Here is a 22191-nt window from a genome sequence, read left to right on the forward strand (position 1 = left end):
ATCTGCTATAAAAATTGTTTAGCAAGCTCTTATTCATAAACAGCACATAGTCAAATGTCCCTAAATAGAAGAAACTAGGGTCTAGACCCAAATCAGAAATTATGTTCTTAATATCACTGGTGAAAGATAACTATAAAGTCTAGATGAAGTTAGATTCAAAGTTGATGTAACCAAAGTCTATTTGTAAAGATGTCATGTTGTGTTATAAAAATAAAAACAACAGAATTACTAATAAAATGTGATCACCCAAAATGATTTCTTTTCAGGGGGCAGCTAGGTGACACAGTGGATAAAGCACCAGCCCTGGATTCAGGAGGACCTGAGTTCAACTTCAGCCTCAGACACTTAGCACAGACTAGCTGTATGACCCTGGGCAAGTCACTTAACCTTCATTGCCCAACCCCCCAAAATATATATTTCTTTTCTCCCAACTAAAAATAGTTCAGAGAATCACTGACTTAAAAGCTGCATGCTTAGAAAGCATCACTTACACCCTTCTCTTTTTATCAAATGAGATCCAGACCCTATTACACACAGTGGTAAACTGAAGAACACAAATTTGAATCCAGGTCCTGTGACTTCAAATTTAGTTTTCTTTTTATTACAAAAATCTTTATAGTAAAAACCAAGGTAATTAAATATTCCCAAGGTAGTTAGTTAAATGTTCCCCAAAGTAAAATATGTTGGTTTCATTAGAAACCATGGAGAGTGTTACCTTTAAAAGAGGCAGTGTGAAACAGTAAAGAGAGTCAACCTCTGATCCAGGACAACATAGTTTTGTAGTACAGAGGAAAAAGTATTGCCTCTGGACTCAGAAGAACTTAGTTCAAATCTTACCTTTGACCCTTACTACCTATATTATTGGCAGCTAAGTTCTAGTGAAAAACCACTAGAACTGAGTTCAAATCCGGCCTCAGACTCTTACTTAGCTATGTGACCCTGGACAAGTCACTTAACCCTATTTGCCTCAGTTTCCTCATCTGTAAAATAAGACAGAGAAGGAAATGGCAAACCACTTCAGGATATTTGCCAAGAAAACCCCAAGTGGGGTCATCAAGAGTCAGACACAAGGGTAGCTAGATGGCACAGTGGAAAGAGCACCGGCCCTGGAGTCAGGAGTACCTGAGTTCAAATCTGGCCTCAGACACTTAACACTTACTAGCTGTGTGACCCTGGGCAAGTCACTTAACCCCCACTGCCTCACTTAAAAAAAAAAAAAGAGTCAGACACAACTGAACAACAACAACCTATATTACTTCTACAGACAAGTCACAACCTCCCTGGGCCTTTGTTTCCTTATCTGTAAATTTAAAGGGCTGCACTCTTGAGACATTCCAACTCCAGATTTATGATCTTAAGTTCTATCCCTCACATATAACGGCTGTATAATTCTGGGCAAATCATTTAACATCTCCCTGACGTGGGCAACCCATTAAGACACTGTGTAGATAGAAGAGTTGCCCACCTGCACTCAGGGGGAGTTTCCATACAAAGGAACTCTCTGCATCAATACAATTAAAGGCTGGACAAAAAGAAAAATAACATAGGGTAGATTAACAACATTCCTATTCCTAATACAAAATACATATTACAGCTGTATGAATAAGCAGTTACGTGGACAAATTATATTTTCAATTGACAGATTTGTGCCAAGAGATATGTCAGTTAGGCAACATCCTTGTTCATAATTAGTGATGCACTAAAAAGCATTTTACCACCAGAGGACCACAACCTTCGAGGTAATTAAGAAAAAGGAATACTGGAACAATAGTGTATAACTGATCTAGGAAAGTTGTACTTCTATAAAACCATTTGAATAGAAATACCACAGTAATTGTAGCTTTTGCCATAACATGACTGCCATTCAATACTGAATGGAGGGGCAGCTAGGTGGCACAGTGGATAAAGCACCAGCCCTGGATTCAGGAGGACCTGAGTTCAAATCCAACCTCAGACACTTAATACTTCCTAGCTGTGTGACCCTGGGCAAGTCACTTAACCCTCATTGCCCCATAAAAAAAAATACTGAATGGAAGATTATCAGCTGGAATGCTCTTCAATTCTCAGGAAAAAAAACAACAACTACTCTCTCACATGTATATATCACACTCAAAAACACTCACTATGCTGATCAAGGCCAACGTTATCCACTCAACCAGAGTATTTAAAAGTTGGAAAAAGAGTAAGAGAAAGATGGCATATTTCTGCTCCAATTATGTCCAAAAGGTACCATTTGCTCCAGTTATCAAATGTGGTCAGCTGTGTGTATCTGAGGTGTAAGCAGCACTGGATTGGAACTCAGGAAAGCTAAATTCTAGGGATGAGCCATTTACCATCCATATGATTTGAGGCAAGTCACAGTATTTATGGGCTCCTGCTTCTAAAGGTTCAGTCATCACCTCTACGCAAAGGTCTCCCAAATCTATATCCCCAAATATGATCCCACTCTCTAACGACCCACTGACCATCTCCATCTGGATGCTCCACCAGCACCTTAAAACTAAACTCATCGGGGCAGCTAGGTGGCGTAGTGGATAGAGTACCGGCCCTGGAGTCAGGAGTACCTCAGACACTTAACACTTACTAGCTGTGTGACCCTGGGAAAGTCACTTAACCCCAATTGCCTCACTAAAAAAACAAAAACAAAAAAAAAACAAAAAAACTAAACTCACCATCTTGTCTTAAAGCTGTCTCTCCTCCCAACTTCTATTTCTGATGGTGGCACCATCATCCTCCAGCTCAGGCAGTTTCAAAAACACAATTACCAGGGGCAGCTAGGTGGCGCAGTGGATAGAGCACCAGCCCTGGAGGACCTGAGTTCAAATTCTGCCTCAGACACTTGAGGCCTGTGCAAGTCACTTAACCCTCAAAACAAACCCACATAATTACCTCTGACTGTCCCTTCTCCCTCACTGAACACATCAGTTCTCAAGTTCTAGAAGTTTTAGCTCTACCATATTTTTCAGATTCATCCCCTTTTCTCTACTCATCTAGACACCATTCTAGTGCAGGTGAAGGAAAATAAGGCCCTATTACAGCCTCCTCAGTGATGTCCCATTCTCATCTCTTCCCTGGTCAAACCATCTTGTTTATGTTTGGTGCTCAGTTGTTTCAGTTGTATCCATCTCTTTGTGACCCCATTTGGTGTTTTCTCAGTAAAGATACTGAAGTGGTTACCATTTCCTTCTCCAGCTCATTTTACAGATGAGGAAAGTGAGACAAAGTTAAGTGACTTGCCCAAGGTCATACAGCTAGTATAGGAGGTGTCAGAGGCCAGATGTGAACTCTAGAAGATAAGTCTTCCTTACTCCAGCTGCTATCTTGTTGATAAAGCAGCCAAGATAACCTTTGAATGGTACAGATCTAACCTTGCCACACCCCCACCATGCCCACCCATCCCCAATGGCTCACTCGGACCTCCAAGATAAAATACAAACTCTTCAGTCTCTATCTGGCTTTTATTCCATATTACTCCTTTATTCACATACTCAACATATACTACCAGTTCCCCAAACCCAGTGAGCCATTTACCATCATACACTCTGTCCACATGCCTGGAATGCATACCTTCACCTCCACCTTTTCTAATCCTTCCCTCCTTTCAAGATTTAGTTACTCCTTTGAGTTGCCTTTCCTGTAATCTCCAGGCACGTGCTCTCTCCCTTATTAAAGAGTCCTTGATCGCCCTGCCTAGGACTCTTGCTGTCTGACTACATGCTCCATCAAGTAAGCTTTCTGAGGTGAAATACGGTTTCCTTTTTTACCTTATATTTCTCTCCTAGTATTAAGTAGGTACATAATAAATGCATGTAGATCTGAAAATAACATACTAGCTCATATTGATATAGTGTTTTATATTCACCCAGGATTTTCCTGAAACAAGATTATGACCAGACAGCCTAACCTCTCAGCTCCCTTCACATTCTAAAATTCTCCAGTTCTCTGGTTCCTATTTGCTCTAAGTCTTTGGCTCCAATTCTATTGCAACCCTACCTAGACCCTGCTTCCTGTAATTCCATTAGGCAAATAAGTAGAGGAATTTCATTTTCAAGACATTGATGGAGAAGCTTTATCCCTAATTAGAGAAATTGTAAAACCCAGCTCTGGTTAGTGTTACGAGCCAGTGATCAAAACTGACACTGGTTCACTGGATGATCTTATGGTACATGTACATGAAATACCGCTAGCACACTGAGCTGCTGTATGCTCATCAATGACCTGCATTGTGTCACTTGCACACAGAACACTATGCTTTGACTTCTCAGCTTTTAAAAGCTATATGTGCTGGTCTTGTCCCATGCACAGTCAGCTAGATGACCCAGTGCTGTAGGGCTGGTCAAATTTGGCAGGGGAGGGGAGGTGGAAGAAGCTTATCTGAGACATCTAAGTGATCTAGTTAATAGGTCCTGGAGTCGAAATCTGGCCTCAGACACTTAACTAGCTATGTGACATTGGGCAAGTCACAGAACCATTGTCTCCTTCAATTTTCCCATCTGTAAAATGAGAAGAGTTACAGGGCCAACCTCCCAGGATTGGTGTGAGGATTAAATGAGATAACATATATAAAATTACATATATAAAACACTATCCCTTGCAAATGATTGTCTATATCCTATCCAAACTCTGAGTGATAGAGAGCTAACTCACAAAGAAGACTATTTCACTGGTCAACAACTCTGTTAGGAAGGTCTTCCTTCAGTTGGGCCAATTTCCTCACTTGAATGCCTACCCACAGGTTCAACAGCTACCATCTGAAGTTTCACAGAACAAATCTAATACTTTTTCTATATGATTTCTGCCTTCGAGTATTTGAAGACAAGTACTGCATTTGAAGACAGGTATCCCTTACATTTCTTCTTTAGATATTCTTCATATGACATAGTTTCACTAAAATGTGCTTCCAGAAAAGTGGGATGAATATCAGTCCTTGGGCCTGACACTTCTCATTGTAAGAACTGAACAGAACACATTTATTTGAACCATTAAAACTTACAAAGCGCTTTGCTAAAATTAGTGAAGAGAACTCTAGAGTTAGAATCAAATGAATAGGTTCATATTCAAGCTCTCTATGTGACCCTGGGGGCTCAGTTACCTGACCTGTAAATCAAGTGTTCATCAAGTCTAGATTATCTCTAAGGTCCCTCAGCTCTAAACACACACACACACACACACACACACATTCTGTAAAGTCCACTGCCTCCCTATTACTTTCAATATTAATTATACAATCCTGTTTGGTTTTCAGAGTCCTTTGTAACATAGCCTCTTCTTAACTTTACAGTTTTCTTATAATTCACACCCCTGGACATATTTTGAGATCCAAGAGTGGTCTCCTTGCTGTTCCTTGAACTAGATACTCCATCTCTTAGCTCCAGGCAATTTCCCTAGTCGAACCCCATGCCTAGAATGTTTTTCCTCCTCATCTCCACGGCTTCTTTGGCTTTCTTCCATCTGAGCAAAAGTTCTACCTCAGCAAGATGCCTTCTCAGGCCTCCTTAACTTCCCCCTAAGATTAACCTCAATTTATTCTGTATCTTGTTTTTTTTGTTTGTTTGTTTTTGTTTTTGCGGGGCAATGGGGGTTAAGTGACTTGCCCAGGGTCACACAGCTAGTAAGTGTCAAGTATCTGAGGCCGGATTTGAACTCAGGTACTCCTGAATCCAGGGCCAGTGCTTTATCCACTATGCCACCTAGCCACCCCCCCCTGTATCTTGTTTTTATATAATTGTTGACCTATTATCTCCCCTGTTAACCTGTGAATTCCATGAGGTCAGGGACAGTTTTTACTTTTATTTCTATCACTAGAACTTAGCACACTGCCAGGCACACAGTAAGCATCTAATAATCGCTAGCCAACTGATTGGCTGATTACGTAGTTAGTATAGTTATTACTGTTTTCATTTTACAATTAAGGAAACTAGGAAACTGAGACTCCAAAAGGGTAGGTGATTTGTTCAACATTAATATTTTGAGTGTTTTGGCTAGGACTTGATCCCAAGTTTTCCGATCCCAAGTTTTCCGATCCCAAGACCAGTAGTCTTTATGCTATTCCATAATGCCTCTAAGGTAAGTGGCATACAGGATAGAGTACTGGGCTTGGAGTCAGGAAAACCTGAGTTCAAATCCAGCCTCAGACATGTACTAGCTGTATGACCCTGGGCAAGTCATTTAACCCTGCTTGCCTCAGTTTCTTCATCTGTAAAATGACCTGGAGAAGGATATGGCAAACCACTCCAGTACCTTTGTCAAGAAAATCCCAGGGCAGCTAGGTAGCACAGTGGATAAAGCACCGGCCCTGGATTCAGGAGTACCTGAGTTCAAATCTGGCCTCAGACACTTACTAGCTGTGTGACCTTGGGCAAGTCACTTAATCCCCATTGCCCCACAAAAAAAAAAAAAAGAAGAAAAAAAGAAAATCCCAAATGGGGTCACAGAGAGTCAGTCAGACACAGCTGAAATGACTGAACAACAAAGACTGGACCAGAGGATCTCTCATCTTGTAACTTTAAAATTCCAAGTCTAAAAGCAAGAAATATTTTTAAATGAGAATAATATATTTAAAATATATAATACATGGGATAGAGTTAAAAATCAGTTTACTGTGACTATTAAGTAGTATATGGCTAGAAGGAATTTAAATTAACCTGCAAATGTTTTTTCAATTCTAAACACACTCAGACACATGCCAGCTCAGCAAAGTATCATTTTAAAACAAACTCTTCCCTAGGGGAAACTTGTTGCCAAGGCATCTGGACTATGATTCCAGAAGGCATTTTACAAGTTACTATCATTTTCACAGACACCCGAGGGTAGCACTAGCTTTAAAATGAATTAAAAGTTGCTTTAGAAAAACAAATTTCTCAGGCCTCCCACAGCCATGGAAATAGAAGAAGAAGCATGATCCAGTTCTCCACTGCTTCTCTTCTTTGCAAAAGAACACAGCTTTTGGATCCTATTCGCTGGCTGTGTTCTTAGATATAACCCCGAGGCGTACCCTAAAATCCAAATACAACATCAGCTTGTTATTTTTCCCCCTCTGCTGTGAAAAGCTAAATAAACCACATACTGAACTTACTCTTCTCATCATCTTGTCTTCCTGTCCCAGTGCAGCAAAAAGTTTAGTTTAGAATCTATCACAAAATAAAGATTCTTCACAATGCACTTACCCAAGTTGTTTTAAGCCTGGATAAGGAAAGGGCAAAGAATATAAGAAATGAAAGCATCTCATACTTTTTAGTATACTTTAAAATAAGTTCAGGACTGCTTCTTTGGAGTACAATGAGCTCTAAAAATAAAAAGGGTTTCTGAATATAGTCTTGTACTTTAGTTCCAACTATACAAGCAACTCAAATCCTGATAAGCTTAACTATTTATAGCTCTCTCAGACCCCAAACTGGCTGATGGTAGAGCAGCTCCTTGGTTAATTATTCTGACTCTTTGTGGTCTTCTTTAGCTCTACTTACGTATTTGGGGGCCTATTTCAGTCATCTTTAATACCTTCACCAGAAGATAACTGGGGATAGGCCAAATGGAGGGTTGGGGGTAGGAGGGGTGGTGGAGAGGGAGAAGATGAGATGATCTGAGGAGAGATGATGTAGCAGCTAGGGACTAGACCTGGAATCAGAAAGATATCAATGAGACATATTTTTAAAGAATAAAAAAATGTTTGTTGTCAAAAACAAAGTGAAAGATCAGATAACTTAAAGCAGAGCAGTGGTACAGTGGATCAAATGCCTGGACTGGAATCAGAAAGAGCTTGAGTTCAAATGTGACCTAAGAAAATTACAAGTGGGATGAAATGGGAAAGTTATTTAACCACTGGCTGCCTCAGTTTCCCCATATGTAAAATAACAGGGGAAAATAACAGGACCTACCTCCCAGGGTTGTTGTAAGGATAATATGTAAAGTGCTTTGCAAGCTTTAAAGTGTTTTATAAACCCCAGCTATTAGTATTTTGATATAGGTTTTAAAGTTTCAAATCTAAGTCCTTAGAATTTATGATTTACTACTAAGAAGAAAGGAGTTGCAATAGGAAAAGTGGTTTCTCTGGAACACCTCAAATAAGCTTTTCAAGAGCATTAAGTATTAAAGCCCTCATAAATTTACAATGAGGTTTGTATCCATTTAATTCTCAAAGGTGGAGAATTTCTGGCTACACTCTTAATTTTATCTAACTTGAATAAAGTACTTTAAAATCCAATAACACCTCCTCTGGATTCTTCAGTCACCTACAATTGCAGCCTCTATTTCCTTAATCAATTCAATAAGCATTAATTAAGCACCTACTATGTGCCAGACACTATGCTTTACAAATATCATCCATCTAATTTTCACCTACACTAAGAGGTAGGTCCTATTAGTATTCCCATTTTATAGTTGAAGAAACTAAGACTTTACTTCCTTTCCACCAAACCCCTTGCAATCTGGCTTTAACCCAACCACTCTACTTAAAGCCCCTCTATCAAATATCGACAATGATTCCAAGTGCTATATCCGAGTTACCACCTCTTCTATGAAGATTTCTCTGATTCCTTTAGTTGTTAGTACTTTTCCTCTCTCCTTAAATTACTTTACATCAACTCATATTTAACTTTATATTACCTTACTTAGGTTTGTGTTGCATCCTGAAGGAAAATATAAGCTCCTTCACTTCAGGAATTGCTATATGCCCACTACTTGGCACAGTACTTTGATCAGAGTAGATATTTAAAGAGAATTGAGAAGTGCCTGAGTTTTTGTTTGTTTATTTGTTTGTTTAACTCATTCAGATTTCTGATACTCAAAGTAATGAACTGACCCAAAAGCATTTGCTAGGGACCCACATACATCCAGGCTGATGGCATCTCTTTCTTTTTTTTTTTTTTTAGGCAATGGGGGTTAAGTGACTTGCCCATGGTCACACAGCTAGTAAGTGTCAAGTGTCTGAGGCTGGATTTGAACTCAGGTACTCCTGGATCCAGGGCCGGTGCTTTAACCACTGCGCCATCTAGCTGCCCCTGATGGCATCTCTTTCAAAGGCTGTCTTTAACTGAAAATTTCTTCAAAGCCATCCTGGGGGGCAGCTAGGTGGCGCAGTGGATAGAGCACCAGCCCTGAATTCAGGAGGACCTGAGTTCAAATCTGACCTCAGACACTTAACACTTACTAGCTGTGTGACCCTGGGCAAGTCACTTAACCCCAATTGCCCTGCAAAAACAAAACAAAACAAAGCCATCCTGGGATCTAGCTTGCCTATCTCTAAGAGTTCAGTCAGGTTCAGATTGGTAGAGCTTCAAGATCAGATATTATATACAGAAGTGATTACTGGCAGAATGGTGCTGTGGAGCTAACTTTTACAAGTCTCCTTGAGACCACAGCAATTACCAATTAGTCCCTTCGAGCACGGTCAATTACCCATTTCTTGACATGGGTCAACTTGCACTTGTAGAAATTTCTCACTAGAGCAACACTAGTCAGTCAACTGCCTCAACTCCTAGCCAATCGATTTGGGGGGCAGGAATGGATGAGCAGCCAATGACAAAGTGGAATATTCCACTGGTCAAATTGAATAATTCAGTGTTACAAATATTGCAACAATTGAATGTAGTTGATTACCCTTGCTTATATTGTGCTCCCAGTCAGTTTACCTACCCAATAAAAATACCTGCTCTCTTACCCATAAAGAAGAATGGTTCTTAATCTTTTCTGTGTCATGGACTCCCTTTGGCAATCTGGTGAAGTCTATGGACCTCTTCTCAAAATCATGCTTTTAAATGTAGAAAATAAAATGTACAGGATGACAAAGGAAAGCAATTATATTTATACAGTTAGCAATTTTTTAAAAACCCACAAATTAATGGACCGGAGGTTAGGAATCCCTGATATAGAACCAAATATAAACTCCGGTTGGGAAAATCCTTCGCAACCTGGCTCCAATTTACCCTTACACTTCACTTGCCCTATATGCACTATATTATTCAGCTAAACTGGAATTCTTAATGCTACTCCTATGAAACACTCCACTTTCCATATCCATTCCTTTATACAGGCTGTTTTCCACACAGGGAAGGCACCCCCCCCCATCTCTGCCTCTTAGAATCTCTAGGTTCCCTCAAAATTCAGATCAAGAACTGATCTTCGGCATTAAGCTTTTCCTGATTTTTCCACCTGGTTGTATGCCTGTTTTCTTTCCCCTAAACCTGGTATTTTTTTCTATATAGTTATATCTATATAAGCTCCTCAAGAGTAAAGTCTGTTTCACTTCTGTTTTTGTATTCCCAGCATCTAGCAGAATGTCTGGCACATAGTAGGCAATTAACAAATACTTGTTGATTTCTTGAAATAATAACCATAAGCTTATAGAAGACAACCCAAGAGTTAATCAAACAGTCTTCATCAGACATTTTAATTACCTTTCCCTGACCAACTCACTCCTCCCAATGATTCCCAGTCACCCACATTGGCAAGAGCTAGATCCAAAACAACTGTCTAAAAAGGAAAACTTTTGCCCTCCCCAACTGTGTCTTTTTCAGCATGAGTTTCCAGATAGAAGTAGCAGCTGTCAAGGGTAAGTTCTCATTTTAAACACTGAAACTAGAAGAGGTACTTCAAAAATCATCTTAAGAAATATGATTGGCCAAATGAATTTTCCCCTACGGGGCAAAAATGCAAAATATGAGCTATATTAAACCTTTACAAGAACACATACTTAATTAAACCCTGCTAACAGATGACAATATTCTCCTTTAAGCTCTCAACCAAACATGCTGACTTTTACATGCTAAACAGCATCTTTAATGATAAATATCTTCATGGCTACAAAGAACTCAATATTGCATTTTTTAATCAAGATCTAAAAGTGTTTAACAAACATTCATTAAGTCTCCACTGCTCAACAAGGAGCATTTAAATTCTTCTCCTGAACCGAGAATTAACAGAATCAAAATGCCCATAATTGTAGGGAGTGAGTCAGCAGAAGAGCTGGGAAGAGACTTAGGAGGTCTGATTTCTTCATTCACCACTATGGAACACTCATTCATTGGCACAAAGGAAACTTATTGTCCAGGAATAAAACAGAGAGCATGGTTTCAAGTCAGGGTTGAAACAGCATAGAAAGAAAAAAGATGGATCACTGAATAATATAAGCTCTTATAGTTTTTTACAAACAAGTCCCTACCACTGGAACTAACGAAAGGAGGAGACATTAAGCTAGCTTTGCTTCAAAGTAAAATTTTTGTTCTCAAAGTCAAAGACAATGGGCAAATAAATGGTTTGCAGTCAAACACACAGCTAGCTTTTTGCTTTATAAATGAGTCAGCCACATCCTTGGATTAATGGTAAAAATAGATCAAATAAGATGATCCATGTAAAATGCATAGCAAACCTGGAAGTGCTAAATACACAATAATTTTATTTTTAATACCCTGGCACCATTTCTTTCACAGGGCTGTTGTAAAAAGCAAAAGTGATCATTTATAGAAATGCTATATAAATATATGCTAATAATAATGACTTAAAGAAGAAACATGTGGCCTATTCAGAGAAAAGTTAGTATCCAATCTTCCTAAGATCATGTACAAAGGAGTCATCTGGAGCCAGACTGAGGAGAGCTAGAATGCCACTGGAGGTAGTTTAGATTTAAATGGTAGTGCACAGGGAGCTATGAAGGGTTTTTGAGCAGGGGAGTAACATGTGGCTATGCTTTAGAAAGATGAATCGGGCAATGTTATATAAATAGTTTAGAGAGAAGAAAATAAAGCAAGTGAGTTTTCAATCAGACAGAACAATCACCTACCAAAAGAACAGTTTAAGACACCTACTCCTTTAAAAAACGAAGTAGATCAAACAGCTTGTCCACTTTTTTTTAAGGTAGATAACTGAGTGCCTTCTGATGTGACTAATTTGGGTAATTAATTACATCTAAATGCTTCAATTCCACAATTGTGTCTGTACAAAATGAACATCCAACGAGGGTTTCCTGAGTCTGTTTGGCCTAAACTTTTATTCTTTTCTCCCACTTCTACTGACTTATACCCTGTGCTCTTCTGCCGTAACTAGTTAAGCCAAGTTAGTATCGTGCACCATAACTAGTCAAAAAATGAAAGGTTCTGACCTGGAAGGCAGAAACTCATCTGAAAAATTACACCAGTTCTTTCTCGTGAAGGGAACTTACTTTCAACATCTGGGATTTACTGACCACCCACATTAGAATCAACATGGTACAAGACATCAAGCTTAATTCTGATGCTTCTATACCTGCAAGTCAAGTTATTATTCAATCTATTCCTTTCAAAGTTATCTTAGACTCACATCTTGCTCTAAATTCTGACTCTTGCTTTCCACTCTCCCTAACCCAATTTTATTTATATCATGAAGTAGCTTCTCTGATACAGACGTTGCCACTAGCCCTTCGTAACCCCCACCTTGGTCTATTAGAAAGAATATTGACCCCAAGTCACTCATTTTGGTGTCTATTTCCTTGTATGTAAAATGGGGATATTTTCCCTATCTGCCTCCAAGGTGTATCGTGACATGTTACAGGGGAGAGGGAGCCATCAAATAAGACACTTTAACATTACTTTGAAAAGTATGAAACACTATAATTTTTCTAATTATTCCTATAATATATGATACTCTTTTCTGCCTAAGGTTCCCCTTCATCTAGTGGACAATCTGAAGAATTCCATTTTGCCCTTACACAATGTCAAGTACAACTGTGAAGCACAAGACAAGAGCTGGTACTCACACAGCTCCCCCAAAGCTACTGCAAGGATTGAGGGGTGTAGAGGGATGGTTCAGTAGCAAGGTGAGATTTCCTTTACACCAATATTTCTGAAACTATTCACCGAGCACTGTTGCTCTATGTAATAGGAATAGTGATCCCAGAAAACCTATTTGTAACTAAAGGGCATCATCCTAGAATATTAAATTTGAAATTATAAAGTAGCTACATGTAGTAATCATCAGTATGAAATAGGGTTTTTAATCAAATTTTGCTTTCAAATTTCCTTGAGCCATCCCATTCCCCTTTATTACAGACTCTCAGAGTTAGAAGGGACCTCAGAAGTCAACTGATCCAACCCATATCTACATAAGAATCACTTCTCAAAAATTCCTCAAAAATGATCATCCATCCTGTGCTTGAAGACCTGTGTCAAAAGAAACCCAGTAATTAATCTAGCAAACCATTCCACTTTGGGATAGCTTCAGGGAGTAAATTTTCCCTCAAAAATCTGCCACTAGCTACTTGTACCCATTACTGTTAGAACAAATTCAAGTCCATAAGATGAAACTTTCAATATCTGAAGACCATTATCATGTGCCACCGCTCAGTCTTCTCTTTTCCAGGTGAACTATCCTTAGCTGATGATACTCAAGTGGCACAGTCTTGTCTTTCTTTGGATAACTTCTTGCTCATACATGTTTTTCTGGAAACATGGTACCCAGAAGTAATCAGTTTCTATAGATGAAATCTGACCAGAACAGAGTTCAACAGGATCATTACCTTCCTCCTTTTGACAACCATACCTCAGAGAAGGAAATTATATCCCAAGGCAGTCCACTCCCCTTTGAACAGTTCAAGGATATTCTATATGACTACATTTGAAGTCCCAAATTGTTCTGAGGCCAGATCAGTTTAGGAAAAGTCACCTTTCAAACTTTAATCAAAACAATTTGAAAGAGGGGAATTACTGACACAAACTAGAGAACTCTTTCCCTCCCCCCTCAGCTACTGGAAGGTAACTATGAAGAGGAATGGAAAGGAAAAAGCCTATTATTGATGTTCTTATTGCTGTAACCAAAGGATAAATCTCCCCTACTGATCAGGAGAGTTGCCATTGTTACCAATATATGCTCTTGCTTCTATTTAGAGTAAATGGTGTCATTCACCTTTTATCAGCTGCTCTGGACCAGCAGTGTTAAACTGAAATAGAAATGAGACCTCTAATCCCCACATATGGATCCCTGCAGGCTGCATACTGACTTAGTTTTTAAATGTAAGTGAATCTATATTTTATGGTATTGTTATTTATTTCTCTGTTAAATATTCTGTTAAATAATCTGATTCATTAAATAGACAGTTCTTGCTTTATGCTAAGTGAACTCAGACCTCTACATAAAACAAATTTTACCTAATGAAAATTTGTCCATGGATGTAGGGAAGGGAAAGTTGGGAACGACAAGGGGAGGGAGAACCGGAGTTGGAACACCTGGGGACTGGGCCAGACACATCAGGGCCTGGCCCGAACCAAGAGGAAGAACACACAGGAGAGAGTGGGCAGGACATGGAGACAGACAACATGCCAGGGCTGGGACAAGAGGGGTGGTATCCAAAGGTGAACAGACACAGGGAGTCCAATCCTGCAGCCAGCAGAGGTAAGCAATGGTCTCATCTGGTCTCAAGCCAAGCTCCCAAAGCCAACAGCAGCAGTGTGCAACCCAGTCTTCTGTTTTGACTTGGAGAGGTTTTTTTATTTTTTATTTTTTTAAGGCTTTGAAGTATTTTTTCAGTAGGGACAGGGTAGGAGGCCATGGAACAAGGAGCCAAGGGGCAGGAACAGTACTGCACAGTAGAGTTAATACAGGTGTGTTTCTGGAATGCGGACTCCTTTCAGAATTAAATAATGTCAAATTTGCCTAATTCAAATTTATGTAAAGCAAGAACTGTCTATGGTCAGACATGCTGTTGGCAGGGCTACTGTACACTATAAACCAAGCTGGGGGGGGGGGGGGCAGGGGGAGTGTAAATTTAAATTTCCCTTCCCCCTACTAGTCTGGAACCTTTATCTATGGCTTTCATTAGAATACAGAATTAGTCAGTCCATAGATTGTGGGATAGTTTACAATTCAAGAAAATGAAGTAAAAGGAGTTGTGACCTTGCTGGAAGTCATACAGGTAGTATAAAAAACAAAAAACGAACAAAAAAACAGGGACTCCAAATACAGTACTCTTTCCAATTAAATATTACGTGTTAATCTTATGCAAAGTCCTGTCTTGGACCCTGAGAATGCAATGATAAATATAGCTTGGGCTGCTCCCAGGGAACCTATAATGGGGTGGATGAGAAACAAACTGATAAATAACTACTATACAAAGAACAGAAGAATCAAAGAAGGATCAGAAAATGTTGTGTCCAATTCTGAGCAGTGAGATCACTCAGTTCACAAAAAACTTCATGAAGAGGTAGCATAAGGCTCTGAAAGGAAGGATGTGGGGCAGGGAGAAAAGAATGTCAATCAATTCTAAGTATGGTAGATGGTGTAACCAAAGCAAGAACTGAGCACACCACATGACATCAGAGAAAAGAGAGTTACCCAGTTTCATTGCAATGGAGATTGGGTATAGGTTGAAGTGAGATTTGGTTGGTTCCGCCTGGCCTCGGAGGGCGGAACCAGAAGCAATGGGTTTGATATATATATATATATATATTTTTTTTTTTTTTGGCTGGGCAATGGGAGTTAAGTGACTTGCCCAGGGTCACACAGCTAGTAAGTGTAAGTGTCTGAGGCTGGATTCGAACTCAGGTACTCCCGAATCCAGGGCCGGTGCTTAATCCACTGTGCCACCTAGCCCCCCCAGCAATAGGTTTGATATGAAGAAAAATTCCCTTAGTTACCAAAAAGTAGAATAAGCTAACTCTGTAGATGTGTGTTCTCCTTACTAGAGGTCTTCAAGGAAAGGCTAGCTGACTACTTGTTCAGGATTTCGTAGATGTTCCTTGCTCAGGAGCAGCTTAGCCTAGACAACCAGTTTCTCTGACTCCTTCCAACAGAGATGCTGCAGAATTATATATGAGAGATAATACGTAAAACTAGAGGTAGGGGCTGCTAGGTGGTGCAGTGGATAAAGCACTGGCCTTCGATTCGGGAGGACCTGAGTTCGAATCCTGCTTCAGACACTTGACACTTACTAGTTGTATGACCCTGAGCAAATCACTTAACCCTTATTGTCCCACCCAAAAAAAAACTAGAGGTAGGCTGAAGGTAGGTTGGGGAAGGCCTTAAATGTCCAATCAAGAATTTACATATTATTCAGCAGGCAACAGGAAGGCACTGAAAAGTTTTTGAGGAGTGTTAAAGTTAACAGTGAAAAGGCTAAGGGGCAGCTAGGTGGCGTAGTAGATAAAGCACCAGTCCTAGATTCAGGAGGACCTGAGTTCAAACCTCAGACACTTGACACTTACTAGCTGTGTGACCCTGGGCAAGTCACTTAACCCTCATTGCCCCGCAAAAAACAAAACAAAACAAAACAACAGTGAATAGGCTGGGCTAGAGTGGTGATGGACTAGAAGCAAGATGAGCAGGTAGGAATCTATTCAAAGAGACCAGGTAACAAAGCACGATGGTCTGACCAGAGTTCCCAGAGGAAAAAGAAAAGGGAGCTGGATGGAGGTAGAAGCAGGCCTTTGCAACTGATTGACAGTATGGAATTACAGAGAAAGGGAAAAAACATGACTCTCAACTTATGTGCCTGATAGAAATGCAAAATGGGAGACTCATTAACAAAAAGTAGCAAGTGAGAGAATCATTCAAGAGAGGAGTAGATTTTGAGAGAAAGATGGTTGAGTTCAGTTTTGGAAGCATTCATTTTAAGGCTGTAATAGGGTATCCAGGGGGCTATATCTAACAAGCAATTAGAAATGCAGACAGCTCTAAGGATATTTTGGGGAGTAGTAAAGAAATCTGGAGTCAGGAAGATTCATCTTTGTGAATTCAAATCTGGCCTCAGACACTTACTGGTTGTATGACACTGGGCAAGTCACTTAACCTGTTTGCCTCAGTTTCCTCATCTAGAAAATGAGCTGGAGAAGGAAATGTCAAACTGCCCCAGTATCTTTGCATAGAAAATCCCAAATGGGGGCAGCTAGGTGGCGCAGTGGATAGAGCACCGGCCCTGGAGTCAGGAGTACCTGAATTCAAATCCGGCCTCAGACACTTAACACTTACTAGCTGTGTGACCCTGGGCAAGTCACTTAACCCCAATTGCCTCACACAAAAAAAAAAAAAAAAGAAAAAGAAAATCCCAAATGGGATCACAAAGAGCCAGACACAACTGAAACAAATGAACAAGAGAAGAATAGGTTGGAGAAACCTCTGAATAGAGACAGAGGTAATAACTAAAACCACAGAAGAAAATATAATCAAATAAAAGAATTCAGAAAGAGTAGAAGGCCTAAAATAAATCCACAGGGAATCTAGCTTCAGATACTAAACAGCTGTGTGACCCTGGTTGTCACTTAAAGGCTGTCTGCCTCAGTTTCCTCAATGGTAAAACTGAAACAACAGCACTTAACAAGAGCGACTTAACTTGTGAAAATCAATGAAATAATATTTGTAAAACTGTTTAGCACAGTGCCTAGAATATAGCAGATGCTATATAAATGCTTATTCCCTACACTCTTCCCTTGGAGGTCTGGTAAAGTCTATGGACTCCTCAGAATAATGTTTTTAAATGCATAAAATAAATACGATTACAAAGGAAACCAAGCATATTCAAATACAATTATCAAAAAAACTTTAAGACAAGTTCACAAACTCCCCTGCTCTAGGTCCCTTGACATTGCAGGTTACATGGAGCTTCCATTGGTTACTACTGGAGTTTACCATCCGATCAGCCCTCCTCCTTTTCAGATCATACATCTCCCCTAACAAAATCAGTTATGCTGCTTCTCCTGCTGGACTCTGCCTTTTGGGTAACTTGCAATTTTGCTTCCTCAACAACTGAAGTATTCTATGATTTGCAGCTTTACAGCATGCTTGGGAGAATGTTAAGGAGGTTAAAGAGATGGGTCCTTGTTTCCAGAAGAAGTTTAGGCTCCTTAAAAAGGACTATGGATATTTCTGCACCAATCCAGCCCACTCTTCTATTTCCTTTTAGATCCAGCTCAGCATCTAGTCACCTTAATCTGTCCAAGATTTAGGTACAGATGGATCAGTTCTAAAGGTTGTCCATCCAACTCCCTGGCAAAGTCTGGACAATAGACATTTGGACTCTGCTCCTCCTTTTTAAAAAAAAGGCAAAGCGGGGGCAGCTAGGTGGTGCAGTGGATAAAGCACCGGCCCTGGATTCAGGAGGACCTGAGTTCAAATCCAGCCTCATTAATCCCAATTGCCTCACTAAAAAAAAAAAAAAAGGGCAAAGCAGTGTGAGTGGATGTTTCATATACCTTCATAATTTTCTTAGCCAGACATGCCCACCAACTTCAAGAGTAGCACCCATGCAGTAGACACAATGTAGAAATGCTAGCAAGAAAATGCCAACTCATCCTTTCTGCAACTTGCTGGTGCTCTTCCACCCTGCCCCTCAACAATTTTTGAAGACAGAGAGTAGTCTATGAAGTTTTAAAGCAAACATTTCATTGTACGGACATGATTTAAAAAAAAAAAATTAGACTCTCCCAATTCCAAGCACCACGAATTAGGTTTGAAAGATATGATGTTGCTATTTAGAACAGTAGGTGAAGAATAACATGCCTTTTGCCCAAGATCAGAAGTGGTATAGTATCCAACTCTCTTCGAGTATAGTTTAGGTCCTCACCACTAGAAAGGTAAGACCACCAGTGATGAGCAAAACAAGAGCACATTTTTCAACCTCTTAAAAAAAAAAAAAGCCAAAAACATGATTAGAAAAGTGAACTGCAGGACAGCTAGGTGGCGCAGTGGATAGAGCACCGGCCCTGGAGTCAGGAGTACCTGAGTTCAAATGCGGCCTCAGACACTTAACACTTACTAGCTGTGTGACCCTGGGCAAGTCACTTAACCCCAATTGCCTCACTTAAAAAAAAAAAGAAAAGAAAAGTGAACTACAACTGATGAGAAGGTATACTTTACATGCACATGCTAGAAGTGATTAAACACATGCACAGGAATGTGAGGTTTCATTAATTCTTCATAATGATGGATGGGAACTATGACCTCATTATAGGTATCTGTGAGGTGTTTTCTCTCCCTAGACTGTATCCCACGTGAAGGCAATGATCATGTCTTATCTAATTCTGAATTTCCTTCAGCACACAAGAGGAACCTAATAAAGGGTGCAGATGCTCAACACTGCAGTGAGAGATGCCTAAAATTCTATTCGGTGCCTAACACAATGTCTAGAACATGTTCTATTTTTATAGTAGTGTCCAACTCTTCTTGAGCCCATCTGGGATTTTCTTGGCAATGATACTGGAGTGGTTTGCCATTTCCTTCTCCAGATCTGCAACATAGTAGGTGCTTAATAAATGCTTGCTGACTAACAACAACAAAAAAAAGTGCTGAACTGAAGCTGACTGACTCATCTAAACTTCTACCCAAAAGTTATTACTTAAGTATCACAATGGCCTAAACTTTATGGAGGGAAATATACCAACTACATTCAGTAAAGCTTGGGGGCAAGAAAGTTTGGGTGGAGAAGGAAGGTAGTAAAATGTGCTACCTAATTAGTCAATGATTCAGTATTATCACTATGTAACCAAGGAACAATTCCATGAACAAACAAACTTTGCATCTTCCTAAAGCCCAGACAAGGGCAGCTTAAATGCAAGTGATATGGTTGTAATAGCAGATAGCAACAAATACTGCCCTCCAAAGACCAGGGTGTGCAAATTAAAAATAATGGGTGATTTCGAAGAAAAGAATGTTTTTTAAAAATCCATAACCAAAAAAATTCCACCCTTTACTGCTGCAAAACAAAGGATAAAGGAGTGAATTTCTGGTTCAGATCTACATAAGCAGGAAAGGAAGAAAAAGTGGTACATGTGGCACAACTGATTTCTAATTGTACATTTATTAAATTCCAACAGGAAGCCTTTGAGGGAACTTTGCTCCAGCTAATTCAATGCCCTTTGCCTTTTAAAGAAAATTCAGTTCAAAAGGACCCTGGAACAGCAAGAAATGGGGGCAAGGGGGTTGCAAAACACCATATAGGAGTATACAAGGGAAAATCAAATTGGATTAATTTCTGCAGTGTATTTTATGCTCTAGTCTTTTCCCACCAACTCCGGAGAGAAATATCTCACCAAAGCACCTGTAGTGCTTGCATTCATATCTGTAACCATACTCCTTTCCCAGTTAAGCCAAGAATTAATAAGAAAAAAAAGTCCAACATTATTTACACAACCTTTCAAGTCTAATGGTCCCAAGTAAGAATCCTATTCCAAGATTTTCCCCAGCTCCTAAACTTTCCTGCTTTTTAAATTGTGCCCTACATGCTGACCTCAAGTTCTGAGGCAGAAATAAGAACAATGAGAATAAAAATTCCTTTGGTGATTTATAAATCTCACATTACACACAGTTTCTTATGCCTATTGCTCCTGAAAACAAAGAGGAGCAACCCAAGCCCCCTCTGACTTGAAATGAAATAGCTTTGTTTGGTGTTCCTTTTGACGTGGCCTTGATGTAGTGACCAGAATATTACCCAGGCTACCAGGACCCCAGGTGTCTCAGGTAGCCTCTGAACAACAAGCAGCGGGGCTCTGCAGTCTGTAATGGCATAAACCTCTCAAATTCAGTCCGGCTTCTCTGAACACACATCACACACAAGGACCAAAAAGCTTGTGTGAATTTACACCTTCTAATTCTCTAAAGCTCTTAAAAGGAAAAACATTACTGGAAGGTGTAAATTGTTACTTGTTTGCAGATGTTACAAGTCTTGTTTTTAAAGAAGGACCTGGAGTTCTGAGGTCGGAGCTCAAGTTCTATATCTATCTATCTATCTATCTATCTATCTATCTATCTATCTATCTATCTATCTATCTATCGCGGCTTAAATTTTTATTTTTATTTTTCTCCCGAATGCTGGAAATGATCAGAGTTAATAATTAACTGCATTCGATGTTTTTTACACTCAGCCCCAAAGTACTTTCAATTCAGGTAAAAAGAATGTAGAGGTTTGGTAATAAAAAATTTTAAAAGGCATGCCAGATGCGCCATTCATCTCACTGGTCACTCAGAAGACTTTCCACCCTAAACCTGCTGCTGAGTCCTGCCAAAAGCTGACCCCAAATAAAGATGTCACGAAGGGCTGCATGCTTCTCTAAAACTAGCAAATTACTTCTTTTAGAAAGTTGCTTGAGATATGCACCTCTTTGGGTTTTCCCAGCTTCAGAAGGCAGACATTGGAAGGGCCAATTTGCTTTCCAAGATGACCACCGGCCCTCTAAAGATAAACCAGTTTTGTTTTGTTTGTTTGTTTGTTGGGGGGTGGGGGGAATCCCTTTTTAAAGCGTCTCTGAAAATGATATGACTTCCAGCACAGGCGGCTCAAGTTCAGGGCACTAGCTAGTGTCGCTCCGCTCTGAACTACAGTGCGGACTATCTGGACGCCCTTTTGCTCTCCGGCCAGTCCGTCCCACCCTCGGCTACACACACACAAATACGTACACACACGCATAGACTGCGGTTTGCAACAACTCCCCACTCTCCCTCCCGCCTCCCAATTCACTGCAGCTGGGGAGGGGGTGCGGGGGGGGGCAGTTGCAGGGGCTGGACCCGGGACAGCCATGGTCCGGCCCAGGGGCTTTTACTCACCGCTGTCCAGCCGGGCGATCTGGGGCAGCCGATAAGTGCTGACCAGCAAGTCCAGCGGAACGGCTCCCGAACTCCACTTCACATCCTTCAGACTGTAGCCCTGCGAGGGGGCTGGGTCCATCTTCCTTGCCTCCTTCTTCACACACACCCCCCTCCCTTTCCAGTCCACTACCACCACCTCCTCTTCTGCCTCCTCGGGCTCCCGGGGGTGGGGTGCGGTGGGGGTGGGGGGCCGAAGCGGGAGGACAGACAGGTCTCCCAGGCTGCCGGGTGCAGCAGGGTTAGGGGAGTAAGGGGGGTGGGGGGGGGGGAGAGCGCTTTGCTCCCGGCTCAGCTGCTGCTGCTGCTGCTGCTGCGGCTGCTTCTGCTGCTGTTGCAGCTGCAGCTGCGGGACATGGCTGAGACGCCCGGGTTCCCTTACAGAGGAGGACTAAGGCGAAACCGTGACGGCGGTGTCTGAAGCTGCTGCTGCTGCTGCTGCTGCTGCTGCTGCTGCTGCTGCTGCTGGGGCTGGCGGTGGTGATAGTTTCCCTGCTGCTGCTGCTATTCCTATTCCTGCTCCTCCTCCTCCAGCCCCCCGATTGCAGCTGCGGCTGCTGCCCGCTGCTCTCCTCCTCCTCCTCTTTCTCCTCCTTCCCTCTGCTTCTAGTGTGTGAGGAGGAGCCGCTGGTCTGAGAAACGCCATAGCAGCGCTCCCAG

General features: G+C 40.8%; 1 protein-coding gene across 2 annotated transcripts in view; it reads right to left on the bottom strand.

Annotated features, from left to right (window-relative positions):
* Positions 1–21710, bottom strand: part of GAREM1 (GRB2 associated regulator of MAPK1 subtype 1) — a 230844-nt gene extending 209134 nt beyond the window's left edge. For both annotated transcript variants that reach the window (XM_043975699.1, XM_043975700.1), the window contains exon 1: positions 21493–21710. In XM_043975699.1, the coding sequence (XP_043831634.1) occupies positions 21493–21613 (121 nt within the window). In that variant the 5' untranslated portion in view covers positions 21614–21710. The remainder of the gene's footprint in view (positions 1–21492) is intronic.
* Between the last annotated feature and the right edge of the window lie 481 nt (positions 21711–22191).

Source organism: Dromiciops gliroides, chromosome 1, assembly GCF_019393635.1.
Source record: "Dromiciops gliroides isolate mDroGli1 chromosome 1, mDroGli1.pri, whole genome shotgun sequence".
NCBI lineage: Eukaryota > Metazoa > Chordata > Mammalia > Microbiotheria > Microbiotheriidae > Dromiciops > Dromiciops gliroides.